Source organism: Apteryx mantelli, chromosome 1, assembly GCF_036417845.1.
Source record: "Apteryx mantelli isolate bAptMan1 chromosome 1, bAptMan1.hap1, whole genome shotgun sequence".
NCBI classification, from domain to species: domain Eukaryota; kingdom Metazoa; phylum Chordata; class Aves; order Apterygiformes; family Apterygidae; genus Apteryx; species Apteryx mantelli.
This window is the reverse complement of record NC_089978.1, coordinates 122,846,323-122,870,257: the sequence shown is the minus strand read 5'-3', so window position 1 is coordinate 122,870,257 and position 23,935 is coordinate 122,846,323. Positions and strand designations below refer to the sequence as shown.

The following is a 23,935-nucleotide window of genomic DNA, read 5'->3' as shown; positions in this document are numbered from 1 at the left end:
CTACATTGAGACATGTTTTTTACCTGCTTCCAGGTAGATTGCTTTCAGGCAGTTTTCTTTGTTGTTTACTAATCACAGCTTGCATAAGCTGTGATCTTGCTAGGAATTTGGGTATTTTTTGGTGGTTGCTGATAGCATGTTAAATAGTTCAGTGCTGAGAACATATCCTTGTACAAGCTGAATGAAAATATACTTGATCCTTGATGATTTCTCGAGTACAATCACATTATGAGACCTACTAGTTAGCCAGCCTTCATCTGTTTAATGTCTCATGTTGTTTCTGAATCAGTTTAGTTCCCTAATCAACATGTCATGTGGTAGCCAAGTCTAATGTGTTACAGAGCTTTTAGTAAATTGCATTAACACTGTCGCTTTTGAAACCAGAATTTTTCTATTGTTTTTCCCAGGACTGAAGTCACAATAGCAGCTTTATGATTTGATTACTTATACTTTGAAAATATTGGTATAGGACTGGCATTTTTCCAATCCTCTGCAACTTTCCTGGGTTTCAAAGCCATATTAAAAATTAATATTGATGGACAAGATTGCTTTCCAGCTTTCACAGTGTGGAACGATCCCATGAGAACAGGTTGCATAGCCAACATCTGTGAAGGGGGAGACAGTAAGGGGGAGACTTTTGCTGTGCAGCTTATGAGAGTTAAATTACTCACTCCTGCCCCCAAGTTAGAAAGTGAGTTAGAGGCTGACGCAAAGGTACAGAGCTCTCATGAAATCCCACTGCTAGTGAGCACTGAGCACCCTGACATGACCAGAAAGGGCCAGGCAACCTAGAGAGCTCCCTTTTAAAGGGAAGACTGCAAAAAGATCTGAAAGTACAAAATAGAGTTTCTTCTCTGTGGCGCTGGCCAGAGTGTAAGGCCTAGCCCTTACCCGTTGCTTGAATGGAAAGGCCATCAAATTCCTGTGCTGCTTTTTACTGTTGCCGCTGCAGTTTATTCCTCCTGCCATCTTCAGGCTTGGTTTGCACCCTTCGTTCCCGCGCTCCGTGGCTGGTCCATCTGCTGTGCCTCTGATGGCATGTTCTCCGGGATGGAAAGTGCTCAGGTGATGGCCTTGCCACATAACACACTGAGTTATGTAATCAAATATTTCATAGGGTTTTAAAACTACCAGTGCACAGAACAGAAAGCACTAAATGAAATGCCTGTGGAAGAGAACAATGAATTAGGTCATCTATTAAATTTTTTCATCTCTTGTGTCTGCTCAAGCCCAGGAGCATCCCAAGCAGTATAAATCTGAGAATTCGTGACCTTAAATAAGAAAGTAATGGATGAGAGGCCATTATGAGATAGATATACAAGGAGTTGCACTTTATTTATTTATTTATTTATTTATTTATTTATTTTAGGCAGCAGAAGGCGTTTCACTGGCAAAGAGCTAACTGTGAATCCACCTTGGGTTTACCAACCTTCTTGCATACCAAACTAAACATGATACATTTGCCAAAAGGGAACTATTTTATAGCAGGTTTGATTTACAGCATGGCTGAAAGGCATGTGAAGTCTGGTGCTACTCAGAGAGGAGCAAAATTATTTTGTTTAATAAAGGATAAATATGTACAAAGGAGACCAAAGTAAAAGTCTCTTGGCTTACCTCGCTTTCCTTCACTTCCCTCCCATCACTGCAGTGCTATAATCAAGATTTAAACTACCATACATGGGCATAGCTCCCTTGCTATCAGTGGAGGTATGCTGACTCATACCAGCAGAAAATATGAGCCTTATGCTTTACAGTATGTTTGCTAGTTTTTACTGGTTCTCGCTTATTTTTAAAGGCTTATTTCCTCGGGACACTATTTGATAGCCTAATATATACTAATGACAGGGTGATTGCCTTAATACTCTACCTAACTGCTTTCTCCTCCTTGACTTTGCATCCTGTTATCCCCCCTGTCAGGTCTCCTTGTGAGCACTTGAGCAGCAGACAGGAGCAGTTACTTTCCATGCTCTAACCATGCTAGCGTCACAATGCAGAAGAGGGATAAAAAGGTTTTGCTTCTCCTTTGCAAAAGTAATTACTATGTATTTTATTTGCTTTTGTTACCTTTGTTTAGTGGGGCAGTATCCAATGAAGTCCCTCTCTTTGTATTTCCAGCTGTAAGGCACTGGGATGCTTGGTGCAGTTTGGGTTGAGGTAGACTAGGTGAAGTAAAACGGAGTCTGCAGGGTGACCAAGCAGAAGGCTGAGGAAACATGCATGAACACAGACTGCAGATGGGCGAGATAAACAGGACCCCCCCACCGGCTGTGACTGAGTAGGCAGGCCTCTTTGATGGCTCTTAGCAACGCCCCTGCTTTGACCCTCCTCATATGTGAGAAAAATCAAATCAATACACTGTTCTTCAAACCACGATGCTGCAGCAGCAGCAGCAGCAGGGCATTGTGGCAGCCTTCGTCTCTTCTTAAATTCATCGACACTTTTCAATTTGCTGATCTCTGGATATCCATCATTGCAGAGGAAGACCCTGATTGCATCTCTAAAAGGACTTCTTGAGCTCCCATGTGTAACCTTCCTTCTATTAGCAAGTATTAGGTAGGCAATTTTAAAGTGCTTTTGGATTTGCAGGCAGCCTTAACACTGATCTGAAAACTCTATTGTATTCTCTGTAATCGGAGCAGAAGCCTCTTCTTAAAAGCTACCCTGTTTAAAATCTTGCTCTTCTTCGTATTCTATTTCTGTGGTTGGGGAGGAGGGGAGTGTTTTTGTTTTTCCTTCTTTTTTTAAGAATTTTTTAGCTGATGTGCATCTTTGAAAAAGGATATTCCCTCTTTGATCCCTCCCTTGTTCTGCAGAACAGCTCTAACCATTGCCATGTAGTTACTTTCAGCATTGGTGAACATCTGTTCAACTGTGTAGCATATATAGCAGGCTGTTCACTCTTTTATTATTTCATTTTCTGCTGTGTACTTCATAGCTGCAGATTGGAACCCACTACGTTCTGTTTTGGTTGCAGAGATGGCTAACAGAGGACCAAGCTATGGCTTAAGCCGAGAAGTTCAGGAAAAGATTGAACAGAAATATGACCCAGAATTAGAGTCTAGGCTAGTGAACTGGATTATTATTCAGTGTGGAGAACAGATAGAGCACCCTCCGCCTGGAAGGCAACATTTTCAGACCTGGCTGATGGATGGAACGGTAAGCATTTTGTCTAATTCTCTACCTGCATGTGTTTACATATACACGGGGAATTTGTATATATTATCATCTGTGTCCTTATTTTCTGTTTTCATCCAGCTAAATTGGTCAGAGCTCATGGCCAGTATAGAAATATATATCTTAGCAACTGACTGATTTCCTTTTGACGAGGAAATCTTAACCTTAGAAAATAATTATTCTACTGGTGCCCTGGGATTAGTGCAGTACTTATGATTCTTATGAGTCATGTATTCTATATATGAGTATGACTCATTCCTTCAGCACCATTTCTCACGCAGTTAAGAGATCTGTTTTTAAAATCAGTGTATACTTTTTTGTATAAGAAATCAGTGTTGGTAGAGAAAGGTGAATAGATGCGGAAAATCTGATGTAGTAGATGGTCATAACTGTTTTCTTATTGGGAATAATTCTGTAGCTAAAACATTGTATTCCATTGGTTTATTGAACAACAGACAAATGCTGCTGTTTGCAGTGGCCTCTAAGAATAGGCTAATCATTGAATCTCTGCCAAAGTGACTTTAACAATATTTCAATTGACATTGCTTATTTTTTTGGCCCAGGCATGTGGGTTTCTTTTCTGTCAGTTGTTATATAACCTTTACCAGTGATTGCTTTGTTGTTTCCAGCAGATTAGGATTTATTTGGTCAGGCTGTTGCCATCAGTTAATGAAAGCTTTAATGCATTTCTAATATACTTTGATTATTATCAATTGCAGTTTTCTCCTCTTTGTTTTTAATTGAAGAAATTACGTCCTTGACAAAAACTGACCAGGTCAAACCACTTTACAGCATCATTTCATGCACAGAAATTGCCTTCTAGTTTGGTGATTGCTTTATAATTCTGTTTCTGTGTTTATCTCTCAGCTGTTATGCAAGTTAATAAACAGTTTACATCCAAAGGGAAATGAACCCATTGCAAAGATCTCTGAATCAAAAATGGCTTTCAAGCAGATGGAACAAATTTCTCAGTTCTTAAAAGCTGCTGAAATCTATGGAGTAAGAACGACAGATATTTTCCAGACAGTGGATTTATGGGAAGGTAAAAATAATAAACTTGAAGTGAGCTTGCAGTCTTCATTTTACTTTGCTTTGACATGTTGTAATGGTGCATTTTGTCTAAGACAGATTCTCTAATGTAATTATCTTTTGTTTCTGTTTGTCTTACCTCATTACCATGTTCTTCCAGTGGTGCATTATCTCCTCTGAGGCATATACGTTACCCTGAGGGCATAATGGCTAATGTGTTATCCAAAAGCCATCATTCTGACAGAAATCCACAGACCTAATAAAACAAATGTTCCCCATGCTAATTACTTCCAAGTAAATAGCTTCTAATAGCAAATATGGAAAACCTTCATTTTCTGATGACAAGCTTTTTATTGTAGTTTTCAAATTATAAGCAAGGCTCAAATTAAAGCTATAAAATGCATTCCCAAGAGCATGTATGGCTCTTTGGAGCTTGTGAGGGCTCATTCATGACTAGCTAGAAGCAAAGCTCACTACTGGAATACAGGGGACTATGCAGAGATGTTAGCAGAGCATCCCTTACTAACAGTACAGTCTTTTTAGAAAGGTCACTATGGAAACAGCAAAAAAACTCAGAATGCCCCTGTGGTTTTGCAGTCGCGAAGGTGAAGGTTATCTCCATCCCATGTGGGAAGTGGAAACTGTTTTCTAGTTCCTGAAGAGCTGATTCATGTTCATATAGCTGCTTTTAGCCACCTCTGTGTTTATGCATCACTCCTGGTGCTCTAACTAAATATACTCTATATCCTAGATCTCTCTGGACAAGGTGATGTGTAATGCTTTGCATGGGTTCAAAGCAAAGACAGCTTCAGGGTAGTGAAGGGCAGGTGTTAAGAGGTGTGAAAGGGCCAAAAATCCACAAAGAGAGTGAAACAGTGGAAGGAGGGAAATAATCCTTTGAGAAAGCTGGTCAGTGTAGTAGGAATGAGAGCATGCAGTGGGATTTATTTGTGCAGGCTGTTAGGACATGTGGAAGAGATCACTCCTCTGAAGGACAGCTCAGTAAATGAAGGCTTTGCAGATGGGCTAGGGAAGAGTACACTGACAGCCTGAGTTACTAGCATCTGCAGCATTCTCAGGGTACCAGGTTTGCTTGACAGATCTTACCTTTGGGCACAAAGGCAGGATTGTTTCTTACAGTTCAGTCTTCAGTGTTTCCTCTAATCTTTACATGTCTTAAATGAAGGAGTTTTCACTTCCCTGGAATAACACCCTCCCCCCCTGCCCCAGCCAAGCAGGCTGTTGAAAGGAAAGCTCCATTCATGTTACAAGGGATGCAATTAGTTCATTTCAGATGCCATTCTTGGCAGTCTTTTGCATCTCATAACAGCTTCACACCATGCAAATGAAAATACAGTACATTGATTCTTATGATGAAAAGGACTTGCTTTGAAGAGGAAAAGCTCATAATGATGGTGACTGTCTCCTCATTTCTCTTTCTTTCATTCATCACCTTTGCTCAAGAGATGTAAGGAAAAAAGCCAGCAACTCCAGATGACAGGAAACCAAAACACAATCCCCAACTGAGGAGGGAGCCATTGGGAGCCATACGAGACTCGTCTCCACTGTTATTTTAGGACTTCCCAAAATTATTCTGTATCTCCTTACTTTCCCATTCTGTCTTCTTCCCTCCCCGGCTCATTTTGGTGCTAAGATGAAATGCTTTGTCACTCCAGGAGTGAGGCTGTGCAAGCTTTTTGCGTCTAACCGTAACTCTGACTTCTAGCATCTCTGCTGTTGCAGGGCTGAATCATCTGAACCCAGATATATTAGCTGTACAGAAAGAACAGTATCTTTTTCGCTATTTCGTAATTACAATACTCCTACTCTTCAGAAAGGATTCTCAGGCCATAACCTGTTTGGAAAGAGAGGTGTTGTCAACATACGTTTATAGGGAAAGAAAAGTATGTGTGACTAAAAACCAGCTTCTCTGGCACTGGTTGTTTTCTGAGAGCTTTTGATCTGAGATTCTTAGTATCAATTAACAAAAATATTTCAGGATGCAATCCGCTATTGGCTGTTTCAAACTCACTTGCCCCATCTGGCACATTTTTCTTCATCTCTGTAACTCTCTTGGTCCAGGAGAAGTATCACCTCTCTTCTAGTCCTTTCTCACTTGAATGTACTAGGCTGAGAAGCTTTCCCTAATCCATGCCCCACATATTATATCCACAGTTTTTTGCCAACTTCTCCCTAGTGTATTTCCAGAGACCTAAGAGGCAGAGGTAACTCTAGATGTGTGTCCAGCTTTTACAAAATAGCATTTCAGAAACACTGTGCAGATCAGTCTCCCTCTTTGGGTCTGAAAGTGCCCCTTTCTGGACTTGGTGATGAAGGCCTTCTAGCTAGATTTCCCCCAAAGAGAAAGGTATTTCTTCCAACAGATTATCATATGAACCGAACAGAGGCCCCTTCCTCCCTGTGCAGGCAGTGCCAAGGTCCTCTTTCGGGCTGTACTAGTCAAAGTGCACTGTAAAGGACATTGAAGCTTCAGAAGAAATGGCAGAAGGACATATAGCAGATACGCTACTGTCAGCGTGGGTCCCTACAACATGATTCAAGGAGGTAGAGACTTGGAGGGCAGACAGGAGGCCCACAGGGCTTTGTTGTGAACAATCAAGTGCTGGAGCTGAGGGAAGGTACCAACTGCAGTTTTCTGAAATACCAGAGTCAAGTTTGGCTTCAGAGAATGTTCATCCCTTCTTTCAAATGGCTGGAGTGTTAGGTGACTTTTTCAGCTGAGATTTAAACTTCACAGCTCTTTTTATGCTGACCACCAAGCGTGATATGAAATTTCTTGTCATGTATGTGGCCTCTTCATACCCTCTTCTGCTCTGCCTCTCCTAGCTGCCTGTGTCCTTTGCTGAAAAAGGGTAAATGTTGCAAGACCAAAGAGATTTAGGGTGTTTCCTCATCCATAGCATCCTTCACTTGCAGCAAGGAGGCCCTGCTTTGCAGTGCCTTGGCTATTGCTTTGTTTTGTCACGTGGCCCTCACTCCTACTCTGTTTTTCCCTGCAGCGTCTCCCACTCATCACTGACAATTAAAGCAGAGCGGAGTGCAGAGGGTGGGGGAGGCTGCCAGATGGCTCAGTGAGGCTGATCATGATATTTTGCTACCGTCTTTTGTTTCTTTTTCTTTTTTTTGCACTTGCCATCATTATTCAGCTCATTCACTTTTAAATCCATCTTTGCATCCCTCCTCATCCTTGTCAGTCACCACGTCCTTGTTATACGGGAGGCATCCCAAGGACATTATATGTGGCATCTGTTATGGCATATGGTACATCTGCTGCTTTGGGGATCTCTGAGTGTTTTTGCCTCACGATCCTCCATGTGTGTTTGTGTACATGCGTGTGTGAGATGTCGGGCTCTTCAACTGCCCTCTCTTAAGCAAGGACCACATCTGATGCAGTCTGTGTTAACAAACACAGTAAAACAAGAATTCTGGATGGCTGACTCTTTTATGAGCAAATGGTCCCCTGCAGATAGGATTCCTGTAAACTTTAAGAGGCTATATGACAGCCACAGTTGGAAGCTGCTAGACATTTTCAGCTTTAGGGTGTCTTCCTCACCTCAACCAATGCTTTATGCTTTTAGGTTTGAATGAACCAAAGCCTTGAACTTAATCTGCATATAATTAGGGACATGCATAGCATAAACACATAATGTGCGAAGGCTGCTTTCCTGTACACACCAGCTGGTCTACAATGATTTTCCTTAATATTGGACCACTGGAGGTATTTCTGAAGTCTATCATCATCATGTCTCTAGTATCACAGGTTTTTATGGATTATTTATTTCCTCATTTGAAGAACTTGAACTTGAATCCTCTAGAAAGCTTTTCTCTCTCCTTCGATTATGGAAAGAACCTAAGCAACTAGTGGAGACGAGATATGTAACTTTTGCTTGGTTGAAGATGAGATGAGCCCTGTGTTCTTGAAAAGAGGAATAGGGTGGGATAAGATAAGGAGGGGGAAAGTGGAAGAATAATGAAAGTAAGAACTATATGACAGGATCTGAAAGTATGAAACTGCAGAGCATGGATTTTTGATAGTCTGAGAAAGGAAGCCACGAAGAAGGTTTTGGGGAATACAATTGGCCAATACAATTATCTAGCAGGAGTTAAAATAGCATGGAGGAAAGACGTTAAAATAGCCATAGGCCTGGAAACCTGGAAGTGCCTGAATTGTAAGTCTCACTTTAAAACAGCCCCTTTGATAGGTTTCAATAAGCTCTTCTGTGTCAGTATCTCCATTTCAGCATCTGTGAAATAGCATTTATAATGCTATTACTGCACCTTCTTAGGTGAGTCGAGAGAAATAATTAACACATTGGATGAATAGGTTTATCAACATGCCAAGATATTTGTTGTGCAAGGCCTTCTTGTATTAATTTCACTGTCTGCCTTTCTAGGGAAGGACATGGCAGCAGTGCAGAGGACCTTAATGGCTCTAGGCAGTTTGGCGGTGACTAAGGACGATGGCTGCTACAGGGGGGATCCATCCTGGTTTCACAGGTAAAATCCGAAACACAGCTTCCCAGAGTGTCTTCCACAGGAAGCTGGTAATATTGTCTGCCTTTAGGTTCAGAGTAACTTTAAGGAAATTTATTGGGAAAGGAAGAGAAGAATCTTTCCAAAATATTCTTGTAATGGAGAGGTTTTCTCTCTGGAGTCTGGAGGAAGGAAGCAAATACCCAACTAGGCAGCAGCATTTTATACCCTTCACAAGTTCCCAGCTTGTTATCATCACTGCTAGGCCCATGTCTTACCATATCTTGTTGGCCTAAAATTACACAAATGCTGTGGGGGAGAAGTCCCTGTGGGAGCTGTGCAGCACAGCCATGCTGCCACCTCTTCCCGTGTAGCCCCCTCATTCCACCGTACACATCCCTCCTGTTGACCTGGAGGTGGGAAGGAGCCACCAGGAACAGGATGAAGGTGCACCTCGTCCAGCTCTGGGCTCCCCTGAAGCCCTACCTTGTGAACATGGCTCTTATAAGGGGAAGTGTGTGTGGGGGGGCATCCTAGACAGCCAGCTTTTGGCAGTGCACACAGGGAGGAATGCAGCATCCTGCCCCAGCAACCTTTGTAGCATACCTGTCTCTGTATGAGGGGTCAGCACTGATCCCTGAAGAAGAGACATAATTTTCCTGTCCACCAACATTACCCTTGACTCTTATTCCTTAAAAGGACAGCGACAACACTTACGAAATTCAGCTACTAGTTTTGGTGACATTCATCTATAGAGCAGCTTCAGCTAATCTTCTATATCCATTTATGAGGAAAAGGAAATGAAAACAGTGCGACCACTTGAGCCATGCAGATATGTGTCCTAAGAGTGTGTCCGGTAGGAAAGGTGTACTTTTGTCTCACATCAGATAACAGACAGAAAGACATGAAGACCAGGCTGCCATATATGTCAGCAGGTAAACCCTCATGCAGAGCCCTGCATTTCCTTCAGTTATTAGCTCATCGTTAGCCTTCTGTAGGATGAAGTTGGCTGGTCTGCTGAGAGCACGTCTGTGTACCTAGCAAAGAGAAGGCATGAAGCCTTTCTCTTTTTTTCATCAAACCAAAAATGATTTCCTTCCCTAGTCATCCGTTTTTTCTTGTGGAGTAACATTTATCTGTGAAGAGTTCTCTCTTACAGCAAAAATATTTACTTACTCTAAAACTCCACTTGGTTTGGCTGTGGAAGCTGGGAAGAAGGGACAGTAAGAAAAGGAACGCCTCCCACAGTTAGCACTCCTGCTCCACTTGCATATTACTGAAATGAGTTTCCACCATCCAAGAGTATTTCTTATGCTGCAGTGTCTGAGGCATGTTAGTAAAAGGAGTACTGGCTGCTTGTTTTCAGTTTCCTTTAATTTGTCTGATGTCTACGTGAGGCTCAGCACAAACAAAGCAAACTTCACTTTGTTTATGTTGAAGCTTGAGCTGGCTTAAATGAGGCGAAAGGAGACTTGAATTTTAGGTGAAGAAGTGCAAACTCCTGTACAGTTTTTATATAAAATTTGTTTAAATTAACTTAATACAGTCCACAAAGAGATTTGTATTTATTGACTATAATTGGTTTTAAAATTCAAATCCAGTTACAAGCTTTAATATAAACCAGACATGAAATCACTGTAAGCCACAGACTTACTTGTTTTATATAACTAAAGCAAATTCCTACATAGAGAAATTAATTTTCACCTGGCTCTTAATTGTGGTTGGAAAAAGTTTTCATCGGCGTAACTGAAGATGTGATCACCTCCATCCTTCCCTGTCTGTCCTGCCTGTGCTACATGGATGGCTAATCCATATCTATTGCAGCCCCTAAAACACCAGTTTATAACCTGCTGTCTTAAGGAAAGCTGATCTTATTTCCTTAAGGATCTTATGTGTGGCAGATCAGGAACTGTTTTCTGAGTAACTTTGCTATCCCTACAGGCCAGTCAGGCCCCCTCACTGCCACCCAGCGTTGGTCATGAGTCAGGGCCTTCAGACTGATTCTTAATCTTCTTAAGTTAAATTGAAAGAAGTCAAGATTAAATGGAATAAGAGTATTCATGCAGAGATCTATCGTGATTAAGAAACACCCACACTTGAGCTAAGCCTTTTAACTTTTCATTGCCAGTGTCTGACATACCCAGTTCCGTCAGGTTTGATTTCCCCCTTCTCATATGTTCTAGCAAAGTTCATGGATCCATGGTTGTTTATTATCTTGCAGTTTGGCAGTCACCGACACCAGTGCAAAGTTGGCGAAAAAACTATCAGATCTGAAGGGTGGTGTTTTCTACTCAGTTTGCAGTAAGGCTTATGTCAGGTGGTGGCAGACAAGGCCAAACAGAACTTGAAACCCTGTTGAACCTCGAGGGAAGCAGACTTGTCCTCTCCTTTTTTCCTGCAGTCTCAGACAAGGCCATTTCCAGCAACCTAAAAGCAAATCATAAGTACGTGCCGTTGTCTGTTAAGACCATCATATGCTAAATGCAGTGCTTATGATGGTAAAAATAACTCAATATGATCCAAACTGTCTATATACTCAACTGTTAATAGCATATCCAGACTTTCCTTTGAGCTCTTTTTTTAAAATTTCTTCTTTGCAGTTCTCATTTCCTCCTGTTCTTAATTACACTTCAACTTTCTGTAGTGAACAAATTACTCCATAACATGGCTGAAAATACTAGGAGGAAAAAGGAAAAAAAAAAATAGAATGTGTTCCTGGGATTTTAATTAAAATAAAGGCAGATACAGTGAGCCTGAAATTCAATTAGGTAATATGAGTAGTTCTAAAAACATCCTCTCTTGGAGATTCTGACAGCTGTTTGCTGCCTGCGTAAGGATTCTGGAAAAGAAATTAAGCATCAGTGAGATGGGGTTGCTTTCTGAGATGCCTGAAGTTCTGCATGCCTCCCTCCAAAAAGGCATGCTTTCTGGGAAGAGGTCTGAGATCTGACCCTGTGATGGGCTTCTATAAATCCTCTTATGAATCTATACACTAATACCAGAGGTCCATTCTGAAAAATGACAGGTCAGTGCTGTTTTTTTATGGATGTTTCTCACCTTTCTGCTGGGCTGGGCTTTCAGCCAGGTGAGGGTTTTCCTGCACCATCCTGAGCACCCTAAGCCTAGTCCAGCAGAGAAAAGTTTAAGTGCTTTTCTGGACTAGAGCCAGGGTGCTCAGCACAGTACAGGATCAGACCCTCGCAGAGGATCATATTGATGGTTTTCAATCACAGCAGCTGCCTAATCTAGGATTCTCATCTAATGGTGGAGTGGGGAGAAGTGGGGGAATTGTAAAGCGATGCCATATGGCAGGGTAACCTGATTCCAGGACAAATAGATACTGAGGGGAGAAAGATCCTACCTGGGTGGGAGTAGAGTCTGGTTGTTTGAAAGCCTCCCTCAGTCTGGGGCTCTGCTGATTTTTACAGCCTAACTGGCAGCAGCAGACTGACCCTTCTCCTTTTTAAATGACTTGTTTCCCCCATCTTGTATACATGTAAGATTAATCTAAGATGAATAGACTGTTTCTCACAAGGCAGCAGAGTACAAACTTTTGTGCCACTTCTTAACGACCGCTTTTGCCCTCAGTGCTATTTTTCAAGGAAAAGAGGCTTCTTTTAAGTTTCAACAAAGGTTCATTGATCTAAAGGGCTTTTGAGACTTCAGACACCAAACAAAAGCGGTCAGTATGTTTTGACAGAAGATAAAGGACTGTCATATGGTTAAGACACAGGTGCAAAGGCCAAAATCTATTGCTTAGAGGAGAGATCTGGGAACTGCAACAGAGGCAATTGTTCTGTCCTGGGGGCAACCACCATCCACTCCGTGAAAATGAGCACGTCACTTCTCTATCCCATTGTTTCTCTGGGTACATTCAGCTCCTATTTACTCCACTGAGTTAAATTATACCAAATTATACCAATGCTCTAGATGGATACCAAATTGTATTACAGCACAGGTAAGTATCTCATTGATCAGACCCTCTGGACAACAGCTTTTGAGAGCTGTATGGCTCAACAATATACAATGCTATATAAATATTTTACCTATCACAGCTGCTGGGGAAGTCCCTTGGGGAATCTTGAGTACATAGTACAGAGAAAGTCTGAAGTATTGTGGGTCTGAGTAGGACATTGCTTCTAACTGCAGGAAAGCAATTAACCCAGCCAATATGGTCTGCTCCATGGGATGGTGAAAACAAAATATTGCGTTGCAGAGGGAACATTTATTAACATAAGCCAATTTCAGATTGCTTTTCATGATTATCTGGGCATACACAGAATGATGGTGTGTGTTGCTTTTTTGTGTGCATCTGGACAGGAAAGCACAGCAGAATCGGCGAGGATTTTCAGAAGAGCAGCTTCGTCAGGGACAAAATGTAATAGGTCTTCAGATGGGCAGCAACAAAGGAGCATCACAGTCGGGCATGACAGGCTATGGGATGCCGAGGCAAATTATCTAAAAGCATCTGTCTGTAGAGAAAACACTCCTTCTGCAGCATGGTCTGATTAAGAAAAAGAAAAAAAGCTCATTAGTTCCCTTTCTGCCTGTTTTTTTAATAGTTAGTGCGCTCTAAGATTTGGCATATTTTTGGTTTGGTTTGGGTTGGGTTTTTTTGCAGCTGCAACTGTTCATCTAGCAACATGGGTTTTCGTGGTGGTGTGTGTCAGTTCACAGCACGTGTGCACTGCTGCCTCCTCTTTTTCACTTCTGAACTATGCAAAGACAATTATTCTGTATTAATTTATTTGCAAACTGTTATCTTCCATATTTGTCTCACACCACTCATATCTCAACCAGTAACCTCATTCTTCAGTTCAGTGATGATATTGTTTCACCTAAGAATAAAGATAAATTAAAAACACCTCTTAGACTCATTCTTTAAAGGAGATAAATGCAATTAAAACCAACTAAGACATGGTACAGTCCTGAGGAGTTAAATGTTTTGATTGATCCATCTGTCTCATCTCTAACCCAGGGCTTTCTGTGAGTGGCTTCTTGCTCTCGTGTTTACAGTCTGTGTTATGTATTTAATTTGTCAAAGGCACACCCAAATTCTCCTAAAAATATTTTCCTAAAAAGAGAAAAGATCTATTATCCTGAGTCTGATTCGTGTGGTCTCACCTAATTTTGCTCAGATTTGATGACACTTTGCAATAGATGAATTTTCCTGAATGCAATGCAAACCTTACATCTTCATGAAAGCAGAATCCATGAAACAGAGGTGAGAACAGGTTTTGCCTTGTCATAGTTGATATTATGTCAGGCAAATTGCTGCAAACCAAGGTGTTTTAAATGCAAAGAAAGAAATAAAAGAAATGTGCCAGAATGCTTCTGACTTTAAAAACACCTGCAGTTCAAGTTTGAAGAATTTGTTATGCTTACTTGTGTGTGTGTTTGTCAATTTGGTTGGTAGTTCATTTCGGAACAGGTCTCTGGAGAATCAACAGCAGTATTATCTGTTGGCCTAGTCATCTGGCCACAGAAGCTTGCAAGAGTAGGTCCACCAAGTTAGTGCAGCTTGCATTGCTATGTGGCATATATGCTCAGGGGAATCATACCGTTTTCTCTGTAGGGTTTTCCTCCTATTAACTATTTCTGTCAGCTACACTGGCAAAGCCCAATCGCTTCTTTCCCACAGGCAAGTAGGAATGTGTGATTACCAAACTTTGTGTACTTTTTAGTTCTTATGCTTCCAAGAAAGCCTAAAAATATAGTATCTGGGAAGGTAACAGATGAAAGGTAACCTGCTCTGATAGCTAGCTGTTTGCCCACATACATAAATTGAGGTGACTTGAGTCCTAGGTCTGAACCCAGCAATGCAAAATGGCAGCCAGTTGTCTACTGTCCTGGAGGCCGTGACTCACAGATTGATGTGGCTTCAAAAGTTACTACCACTGTGTAAACTGAAGGGATGATTCCCCCAGGTCAGGATAAGCACTGTCCTCCCTGGAGAAGGAATAATACTTACCTGCTTCATTCAAGCTTGGCTGAAGCATAGTGGAGTGTAGGAAGTGGGAAGTGATATAAAGGTGACGTGATGTGGTTGGGACTGAGCTGATTTATAGCAGCTGCTGCCCAAAGGGTCCTGCCCCACTTGTACCTCCTCTTGCATCTGCCGGGGCATCTTGGCCCCTCCACTGTGCTCGTCAAACACTTTTTTAAGTTGTTCCACCTTACTACCTGTTTAGGGTTATTTTTCTGTTACTTTGTGAGGTGAATTATCTCAGCATGGGATCACATGACCGCTTGAGATGGTACATGGGGAAACGAGCATTTGGGGATAGGAACTCACTTTTCAGCTGTAGTGGGAGGTTGGCTCAATGCAAGGTATAACACATAAGTTCCCCCTGTTTGTTACATTAGGCACACCTTGAAGAGAATAATAGGGAGATTGCAGTCTTTCTTACTAAGAGCACATAAGCTGCTGGAGAAAAAAAATCCCTGAAATTCGCTGGACAGATAAGAACAAGGCAAATGATTGCCATTGGAAATTTCTCCTTGGAGAACACGAACATGAAAAGCAGCCATCATTCTTTAATAGAAACTAGAAAGTCACAGCCACAGCAGTCAAAGCAGCACATGTTGTTAGTAACCAGATGAGAGGAAGAACTGTTAAGGGGTTAAGGGGTCTGAGTTAAGTTAAGTTGAGTTAAGGGGTCTGAGAGGTTCCCAGATTGTTCCTCTGCTTCACACCATCTGTGTGGGGAACACAAAGCAGGTGCTGGTTTGCCCTTGGTGACCTGGGTCTCTTGCCTCCATTTGGCTAAAGGATTGTTGTTCACTATGTCCTTCTCTGGAAACACTATTTTTATGTGCCACATGGTAACTGCATTCATGGGGTATGTCACTGTTTTTCTGCAACCTTGACTGCCACAGCAGAGCACCACCTGGCTCTCTTCCCTGTCAGATTTCCTCCCCTGAGCTTGCAGCCAACAGAGGAGACCAGGGCAAATTCTGCTCCTAGACTGAAGCGGGGGATTTTCAAGGGAGCGGTTGAAGCAGCCTAGCACAACTACTTTGTAAGCAGAAGAAGGGTCTACTGGGCAGAGCAGTGTCCATCTAGCCAGGTGCTCTGCCTCTGGCAGTGGCAAAAGGAGAGGCTACATAGGGAGATCACATGAACCTGGCTGCTTTCTGCAGACCCTTTCCTTCATTATCCAAACAGCTTCTGGGACTGTTGTAACATGGCACATCCCATGTCCCCAGAGAACAGCCATGTCCCAAGTAAATGTTCTTTCATTAAAGCTACATTCCCTAACTAAATGTGCTTTCATTAGGTTTTGGCATTCTAACAGCCTCACTGAAGTTATTATAGAAAATACTGCATACTTGCATGGTAAATACACAGCAAATTTAACAAGCCATATTAACAACAGCTAAGCGCTGTGAGAAAGAAAATCTGTAACCTTTGGCTGCACCCTCAGGACCTGTTTGGTGTGGGAACAACAACAACAAAAAAGACAGATACCCAGAATCTTACCTTTGGCAACAGCTCCCCCCCTAAGCCCACAGCATAGCCTTTTATTACCTTAAACCATCAAGTTAATATAGCTGTTTATGTCTGGCAGGTACATGCTCCAAAGTACACTTTATTCAGTGAGTTAACCTTATCCTTCAATATTCCTATACTACAAGCTTAGAAACACTAACTTTGCAAACACCTTGAAACATGCTCCAGCTTACTAATGTCTCTCTACTATAACATCCTTATTACCAAATCTACAAATATCTTAAGCTAAGAATAAACTAATACACTACAAGGCTAATTTAGTAACAAACTTATCAGAAGAGGTTATAGCTTTTCTTATATTAAAGACAAGCCATTGTAAGCTTACTTCTATTACCTCAAATACACTTATGCAGGTTTCCCACAAGCCTAATTAATTTCTTTTATAACCTTCTGCATTGTTACTACTAAAATCCTTAATATACATTCTAAATATGCTCAAATTGTCAACAGTAGGGATGCACTCAACAAACATCAAGAGCTGCATACTTTCTAGTGGTTAGAATTATGCTCATATTCATCGATCAATAAACTACAGGTAATGGAAAGCACTGAGACTGCATGATATGGGGGGAGCTGAAAATATGAAGTAAACACGAACTTCATTTCACAAAGCGAGGAAGAGAAGTACAAGAGCTTTGAACGTGTATTGGAGGGTATGGTGTAAACATGTGTTGGGTTTTTTTTCAAGTGGGGTATTGTGATTATCTCCCCTGTTAGGTATTGGGGTCTCTGATGCTCGGGGGATGGTTCCCTCCGCAAATGAAGAACAACTCCTCACTTCAGGCTGCAGCCTCCTTATAGTTCGAAAGCACCCATGAGTTAAGGTATGCCCACTCATACATTGCCTACAACTCTTCAAAGGGCTGGCTGTAACTTGGATTGGAAAACTATCTGGGCTTAAAAAACAAAAGAAGGCATTTTTGTGATAAAGTGTTTTAAATATCACACCACCTCCAAGCCAAGCAGCTGTGCTAGGGAAAGCACCATAGGTGGACCAGAAACACCTTAAACATTGCCTCCCTGGTGCTTCAGGTTTCCCCACCTGTAGAGCTCACGTAAATGACATTTATCTGCCTTCATGAAGGTTTTAGGACCATGACCCACCTCACTATGGAAAATTGCTCAGTAATTTCTTTTTAACTGTAAGGTAACATCTAATGGCCTTCCGAAAGTGTGATATGTAGGTGTGTGAGTGATGAAGAGGGTAAGTCGCGTATGTGAGTGTGGAAACCAAGCTTACCCCATTTATTATGACAATGGAAAGAAAATACAATAGACAGAAAGTCAATATAAAGTTCAGTCTGCTCAATTAAAGCTAAAACTTGAGGACTATTAAGCTAACAAAACATGATGGGCTTTAAATAAAAAATAATGAGGGTGAACTGCAGGAAGACGCTTTGGTCTTCAGTAAATTCGCCTGTAGTGTCGCTTTGCAACATGCCTCAACTGCGTAGTTACCCCCACACACACACATACACCTTAGCAAGGGCATGAGGAAAATCTGCTGCTAGCAGCAACAGGAGGTGGCAGGCCCTTCCTTTCCACGTTTGACCTGGCCTCACGGGATGTTCTCCCTGCAGGTGCAGCTAAATCAGATAAAGATGACTTGTTTTTCTAACTGCTTAGGTCAAAACAGACCCACCAGGAAGGAGGGACAGAGGCTCAGTATATCAGTGTTTGATTTCCATATCTGTAATTGATTGCAGTTGACTCTGGCTGCATTGTCCGAGTTTGCTGACTCAGTTTCTCTTGTATGTAAAGTGGGGCTAATACTCACTTAACAGCAATGGTTTTGACATTAATAGGATCAATGACATGGTAACATCTCCTAATTAGGACGGAGCTTTAAATATGTTGAGAAGGGATGTGTTGAGAATGGATGTTAAAAAGGGATAAAAGAAATGCTGCTATTTACCCTAAGCCTCTTCTGATACTGCCATGGTAATTCCTGACTCGGGGAGTGCAGGTACTGAGTGACGGGCTTCCAGGGCTGTAAGTGAGCACATCTATATACACCCACTCCAGCTATCCAGCTTTCTATACACCTAATAATAGAAACATAAATGCTAATACTTAATGCCTACATAAACTACTAAGGCAAACAATCTGTCACCTTTACTTTTAAGATGCTCTCCAAATACACAGGAAGAGGAACTGACAGTTTTGTCTGCATACGTTTTGGGTACAATGTGCTGTTAACAGGAAATCTGTTTTTTCCCTCTCTATAAAGCTTGCTATTCTCCAGAAATGGCAAATTTTATGGGCACAAAGGCAGCAGGAGCAACTATTGGGAAAACACACACAAGCAACCACCTCTTTTCCCCTCCTCTTCCAACTATATTTACCTATTTAAATTTCCCTGAGATTATTCCTCCCACCCAGTTCTCCAGAATAAAAGCACCACAGTTCTGTGACTAATCTTGAGCAATAGGAGCCCACAAGGCAAAGTTAAGAAAAAAACAAGATGTTAACTATTACAATAGGGGGAAAATCACAGCCTTGGGAGGAAAGTAATTTTTCTGCTCTCATCTTCCAGTGTTCACGTGACAGCACAGCGCATGAAGCCGTGACATTCAAGTAAAGATATAATGTCATTTCTCAGAAGCAGAAATAAATTTGTCTGTAGTCCTGTTGGATTTATAAAAGTTATTAGAGAGGTGACCTTTCTCCCTAATGAAATTTCTGTCAAGTGGCTCACTTTGGTAGAAATGTTACTCTGTTATTCGGCAGGAGTGATTCCTACACTCTGGTGAGTCACTGCTCTTCAGACCTCACGGCAGGGCTGAGGCTTATGTCTACACTCATTGCTGTTCAGAAATGCCGGAGCAGGTCCCTGCTCTGCTCTGAGGAGCTGTGGGGCCAAGCTCGGCTGGCAAGGGGAGAAGCAGTGTTGGAGGGAAGGAGCAGGCATTGCTGGGCATGCGGCTTTTGAGGGCTGAAGCAGCACTGCCTGTCTGAGACAGACTGACAAGTGCTGGGTATGGCAAAACCAAATTTTAGAAAAGGGTTTGCAGTTATCTTGTCAATAAAGATGTGAGGTGGAAGAAAGCTTCTGTGTTCTCACAATCAGCTAAACGTACTGCTTCTCTCTTTTCTTGCTAAGGCCTTGAAAAAGAGAAGGAAAAAATGCACAGGGATTACTTGGAGGAGCAGATTTTCAACCAGTGTCATTGTTAGTCAACATTTCATACTAAGTTTCTCTGTATTTAGCTCCCACACATAACATATATGGAAGGGTAATTTTGCCACTTCCAGTTCCTTCCTACATGCAACCCAGTAGACATTGTTTTGACCAGATCCTTGAAGACTCTTGAGTGCCTCCCTCCTGCACAAGTGCCTTAACACCCCCAGAGCCATTGAGCACCTGACTATCTCTGTGGGTTTGGCTGTTGGTAAAAGGGGACAAAAGCACTTCCCTATCTCTCCTGAAAATCGTGACATAAATATAGGGTTGGCTTTAAAGTGCTTGGATACCATGGCAACACTGGTCCTCTAAGTGAATAGAAAATCTTTCGATGCAAGGAGGAAAATCAATACTTCAGGTATTGGTTTGGAAGGCTTAGGTGGAATATCAAAGGAATTTGTGTAAACACAAGGAGTGATCACCATCTCCTGATATCCTGGATATCACCCTGATATTTCACCCTGATCTTCCATAACACTTCAGATAAAAGCCTGCACTGAATTGAACAACACTGTGCCGTAGTTGTGGCGGTGATACTAAATCCAGGCAGAATCATTTAGATTCCCCCTACCTTCCAGGGCAATTTGGGAGGATCAGGTACAGCTGGGTCCCCAGACAAGCTGCAGCTGGAGAAGGCTTTGCTGCTGAAAAGCCAGAGTTTGAGCTACAGCTGTGTGGATTTGGTTGCTAGATTGCATGAAGAAACTGTAGTGAAAGGTTTAGGTCTTGCCTTAGGAAAGATAAGGTGGGATAAATAACACTTAGGTTAATGTGTGTAGCCTGAAGTGTACTTTGCTTCTCTGCTGTGGAAACTCTCAGTCTGAGACAATGTCTCTAGAGTGGCTCAGCATTGGCAGGAGCTGCTGGGAGAGCAGCAAAACAGCTATTAATGCTTCCTGGTTTCTTGACTGTTGTCAAGCTTATTTTATTGCTGGATGTTGATGGAGTAGTTGTTTATTAGGAGCAGTGTGGTGGCTGCTGAAAGTGAGTTGTGTAGGAGTGAGAAGGTATGAAGCTGCCTGTTTCCTGAGCGTGCCTGGTCCTTGCAGGAGCTGCTGGGAGGCAGAGGACAGCCAGTTCACTCAGGAAAGGCTTGCAGTTAAGATGTACTGACTGCTACCATGAAAGTCAATATAGTGTTTTTTAAGGAATGGATTTGCAGTTCTGAAGTCCCAGGAATTATGTTTCAGGCTCCTATGCATTCAATTTAGGTTTTTAATGTTTGTATCAAAGAGCTTTACTTCTCTTTAGGATTTCTGGATGTAACTAAAAAGCATTTCTGTCTAGGGGTTAAAAGGACACCCACTGAAATCACAGTGTATACTTTGAAAGAGAGTTACTTATCCCTGGAGGTATTGCTAAAAAACAAATTTAATTTCTTTTCCGGCTGTGAAATGTTTAATTATGTTAACTTTTCCTGCAGAAGTGTTACTGTAGTGTGAGCTGGTTTGTGAGGTGCCAAACACAGTGAATTGAACAGATACAACTTTTTTTGTGCCAGTAAGTCAGGTTATTACTGTATCCTTTCCGTGAATGAAGAGAAGTGTTATGTGAAGGTGACTGTTGTGATAGGTTTCTATGTTATCTGGATGTGAAACCCCTGTTACCAGATGAATTGAAGTAAGCAGAAAAAAACAGTAGTGCATTTGTAGTATTTTTTTTTCTTTTTTCTATTACTCTTATTTTTTTAATTTGGTGTAGAATGAGGTTCAAAACCAAAATTATTACTTACAGCCAGATTCAGTAGTCCTTGTATTCTGTAAAAATTAATTGATGAATCACTAATATGGAAAACTGAAGGTGTGCGGAGCATGGCTTGATTAAAAATTTAACTGTTTTTGTGTTGTTTGCTCTTTAAATGGGACTTCTGAAATAAAAGGCAACCTACAGTACTGCAGTGTCACTGAAGCAAACTGCATATGTAAACTTCACTTTGGCAGAATATGTTCTGTATTTTAAAGTGTCTGTCTCTGTGTAATATGATGAGTCCCTTAAGAAGTAGCTTCTGCAGTTGCTCTGTGAATTGCACTCCCACTGGAGACAAGGGCATCCAGGCAAATTGGATTATTAGATGGAGATAAATGGGCCCAGGGAGCACTTAACTGAAGGAGTGATGATGCTCATGTCCTTCAACTAAGTATAAAAGCTGTCTCTTATAAGAGCTGGAGGTGTGGAGGAAGGAGATTTTGGTTCTGAATATGGTCTGCTTTCTGCAAGAAACTGTGTGCTATCTATAATGAAATGAATCACAAGCTAGAAAGAATCTTCAGTTCTGAAAGCAGTGAATTTCAGAAAATATTAACTACTTTATAGTTTTTCTGAAATAAAAGGAGTGACTTAGTCTTTTATTTAGGATAAAATCTTCTTAAAACTATATTGTTACAATTTAATCTGTACTCTAGGCATACCATGTATGATTAAGGCCAGTTGAAAACAATTAGCATACTTTAAATTTCAAAATATTTCCTTGCAGTGCTATTCTTAGAGTAAGAGAATCTGAAAGCAGAGGATGAAAACAGCTGGATTTCTTTGTTGCGATGTCAAGGTGAGATGAGAAGCCCCAAACTAAACCCTGTGTGGACAGCAGAGTCTGCAAGGAACTGAACTTGTGACTGGAAGTGGTTAGATGATGCATGCAGTGCCCTATAGCAAGCAGAGAGAAGAAGAAGAAAAAAAAAGCAGTTTTTCTCAATTCCTAGATTTTTTTTTTAAGATCTAAAAAGGAGACAGGGGTACCATCTAATAGAGAAGAAAAAAATAAAAGTGAATATTTCATACCCGCTACTTATACAAAGAAGCTGCTAAAATAGCATTGGGTTCATCTTGTTAATCTAGTCCATCATGTTTTATCTTTGCCTGTTTTTATAGATGTGGTGGGGGTTTATGTTAAAATGCAAATCAGAAAGTACATGAATTAGAAGAGCAGATTAAAGTTTTTCTTTCCAGTGAGCAGGCTTGAAATAGCCTGTGAAATACAGGGAAGGTTGTGGCAGAAGAGATGTTTCTTCAAACAAACAAAAACACCCTCCCCCAAACCTAGAGGGGAGGGATTCCTCAGGATGAGAATCAGGTGCCCTATTAGAAAAGGGATGATCTCCCTCCTTCATGAGGGGAAGAAGGGGAATGACCTCTACAGATGGAAGCATAAAATGATCAGACTTCATGTCATTAATATCACTCTTTCTCTGTGACCTCTCATAAGAGGGTGTTGAGTTTTAGTTGCCCCTTGGTCAACAAATGTTTGTTTTCAGTTAATATTGCTAATTTAAACCTGTATTTAGCCAATGAAGGTGAAAGTTCCCTCGTCTTGGCTGGGAATGAGGGAAGGCAGATCTTTATTTGGGAAGCTGGTCATAGCAGAGACTGGTAATGTAGATTACTTAAAGAGAACTGGCATTTGTTTATTTGTCTGTCTAAAAAAAATAAGATCGAATGCTCATCAGAGCAAACATGCTCTTTCCAGACCCTCACCTCTGCACAGGCGAAGCTGTGTCACTGGGACAAGCTGTTTCTGTGTCTGGTAAGAGCTACCAATCTAAAGAAACAAAGGACAGTGTTCCTGTTCAAGTCCTTCTATTTTGAGATTTACCCATGCACAAGTGTCCATCAATCAAAATGAAACCAGGACCTCCAAAAGGACAGGAAATCTTTCTGAAACTGTATTTTGCTCTTTGGAGTGAAGAAAATGAACTCCAAAAATAGCTCTCTACAGAGCTTTACTTATGAGCTGGAGCGCTTGTAACTACATTGTGTCCTTCGAGATAAAGGCTGTGGCTAATGGCGCTTGCTTAGTGTTGCACAGAATGAATCACACTTCCTCCCTTGGGACTCATTACAAATGCAAGGTGCCTTCTGAGACTTAGTGTGGTGTTTGGCAGTCCTCTAAAAGCCTCGGGAGGAGGACTGCACAGAAAATGCAGTGTATCATGAGGAATCACTGAAAAAAATCTAACTTCTATAACCAATTTAAAGCATGGGAATCATAGTTATACTTAGAGTCCCTTCAACCCCAAGTAGCAGAAGGAAATCAGAATCCAAATCTTCTGTTCTTAAAAATATTACTAGCTTTTGTGGCTCTGGAGAAAAGTCTGAGAAGCGATCAGCCTGAAATAAGTTTGGGAATTTGGTCTGTTGAATTTGGTCCCTTGAATAGATGAGCAGTGTAATCAGTTCAGTGTAAATGTGCGAGTGTAGTGCAGCCCTTAGAGCTGCCTCCCACTAGTGGTTCTGGAGAAGAAACACTGACAGCCCTGCTTGTTGCTTGCAAGACTGAGGGTCAAGACATTTTGAAGCTGCACAAGATCCTAAGCTATCCAATGAGGGGTCCAGACTGTCCATTAAAACTTACAGGCATGTTTTGTCTTGCTTGGATTGTTATATGGCCATGACAGTAAAAACAGGGTGAGTAAAAGGAGGGTGGCTCTGCCAGGATCTCAGAAGATCTGAAGCTGGCTCTCCCCTCCTTTTGACTTGGGCAAAGAATCCAGTTTGCTTATTAAAAGAAATCCATTAAAAGTCTGAACAGGCAAAAGGTAGGAAGA

At 41.5% G+C, this 23,935-nt stretch overlaps 1 protein-coding gene across 2 annotated transcripts; it reads left to right on the top strand.

The window, feature by feature from the left end:
• Positions 1-1,964: 1,964 nt before the first annotated feature.
• On the top strand, positions 1,965-13,561 carry TAGLN3 (transgelin 3). Of its 2 annotated transcripts, none has more exons than XM_067300614.1 (5): positions 1,965-2,031; positions 2,975-3,156; positions 4,042-4,216; positions 8,619-8,721; positions 13,018-13,561. In XM_067300614.1, exons 1-5 carry the CDS (start codon positions 1,989-1,991, stop codon positions 13,157-13,159), a joined length of 645 nt encoding a protein of 214 aa, XP_067156715.1. In that variant the 5' UTR covers positions 1,965-1,988; the 3' UTR covers positions 13,160-13,561. The 2 variants fall into 2 exon arrangements, with proteins under 2 accessions (XP_067156715.1, XP_013805673.1); XM_013950219.2 differs by lacking the exon at positions 1,965-2,031 and adding an exon at positions 2,215-2,553.
• The last annotated feature ends 10,374 nt before the right edge of the window (positions 13,562-23,935 follow it).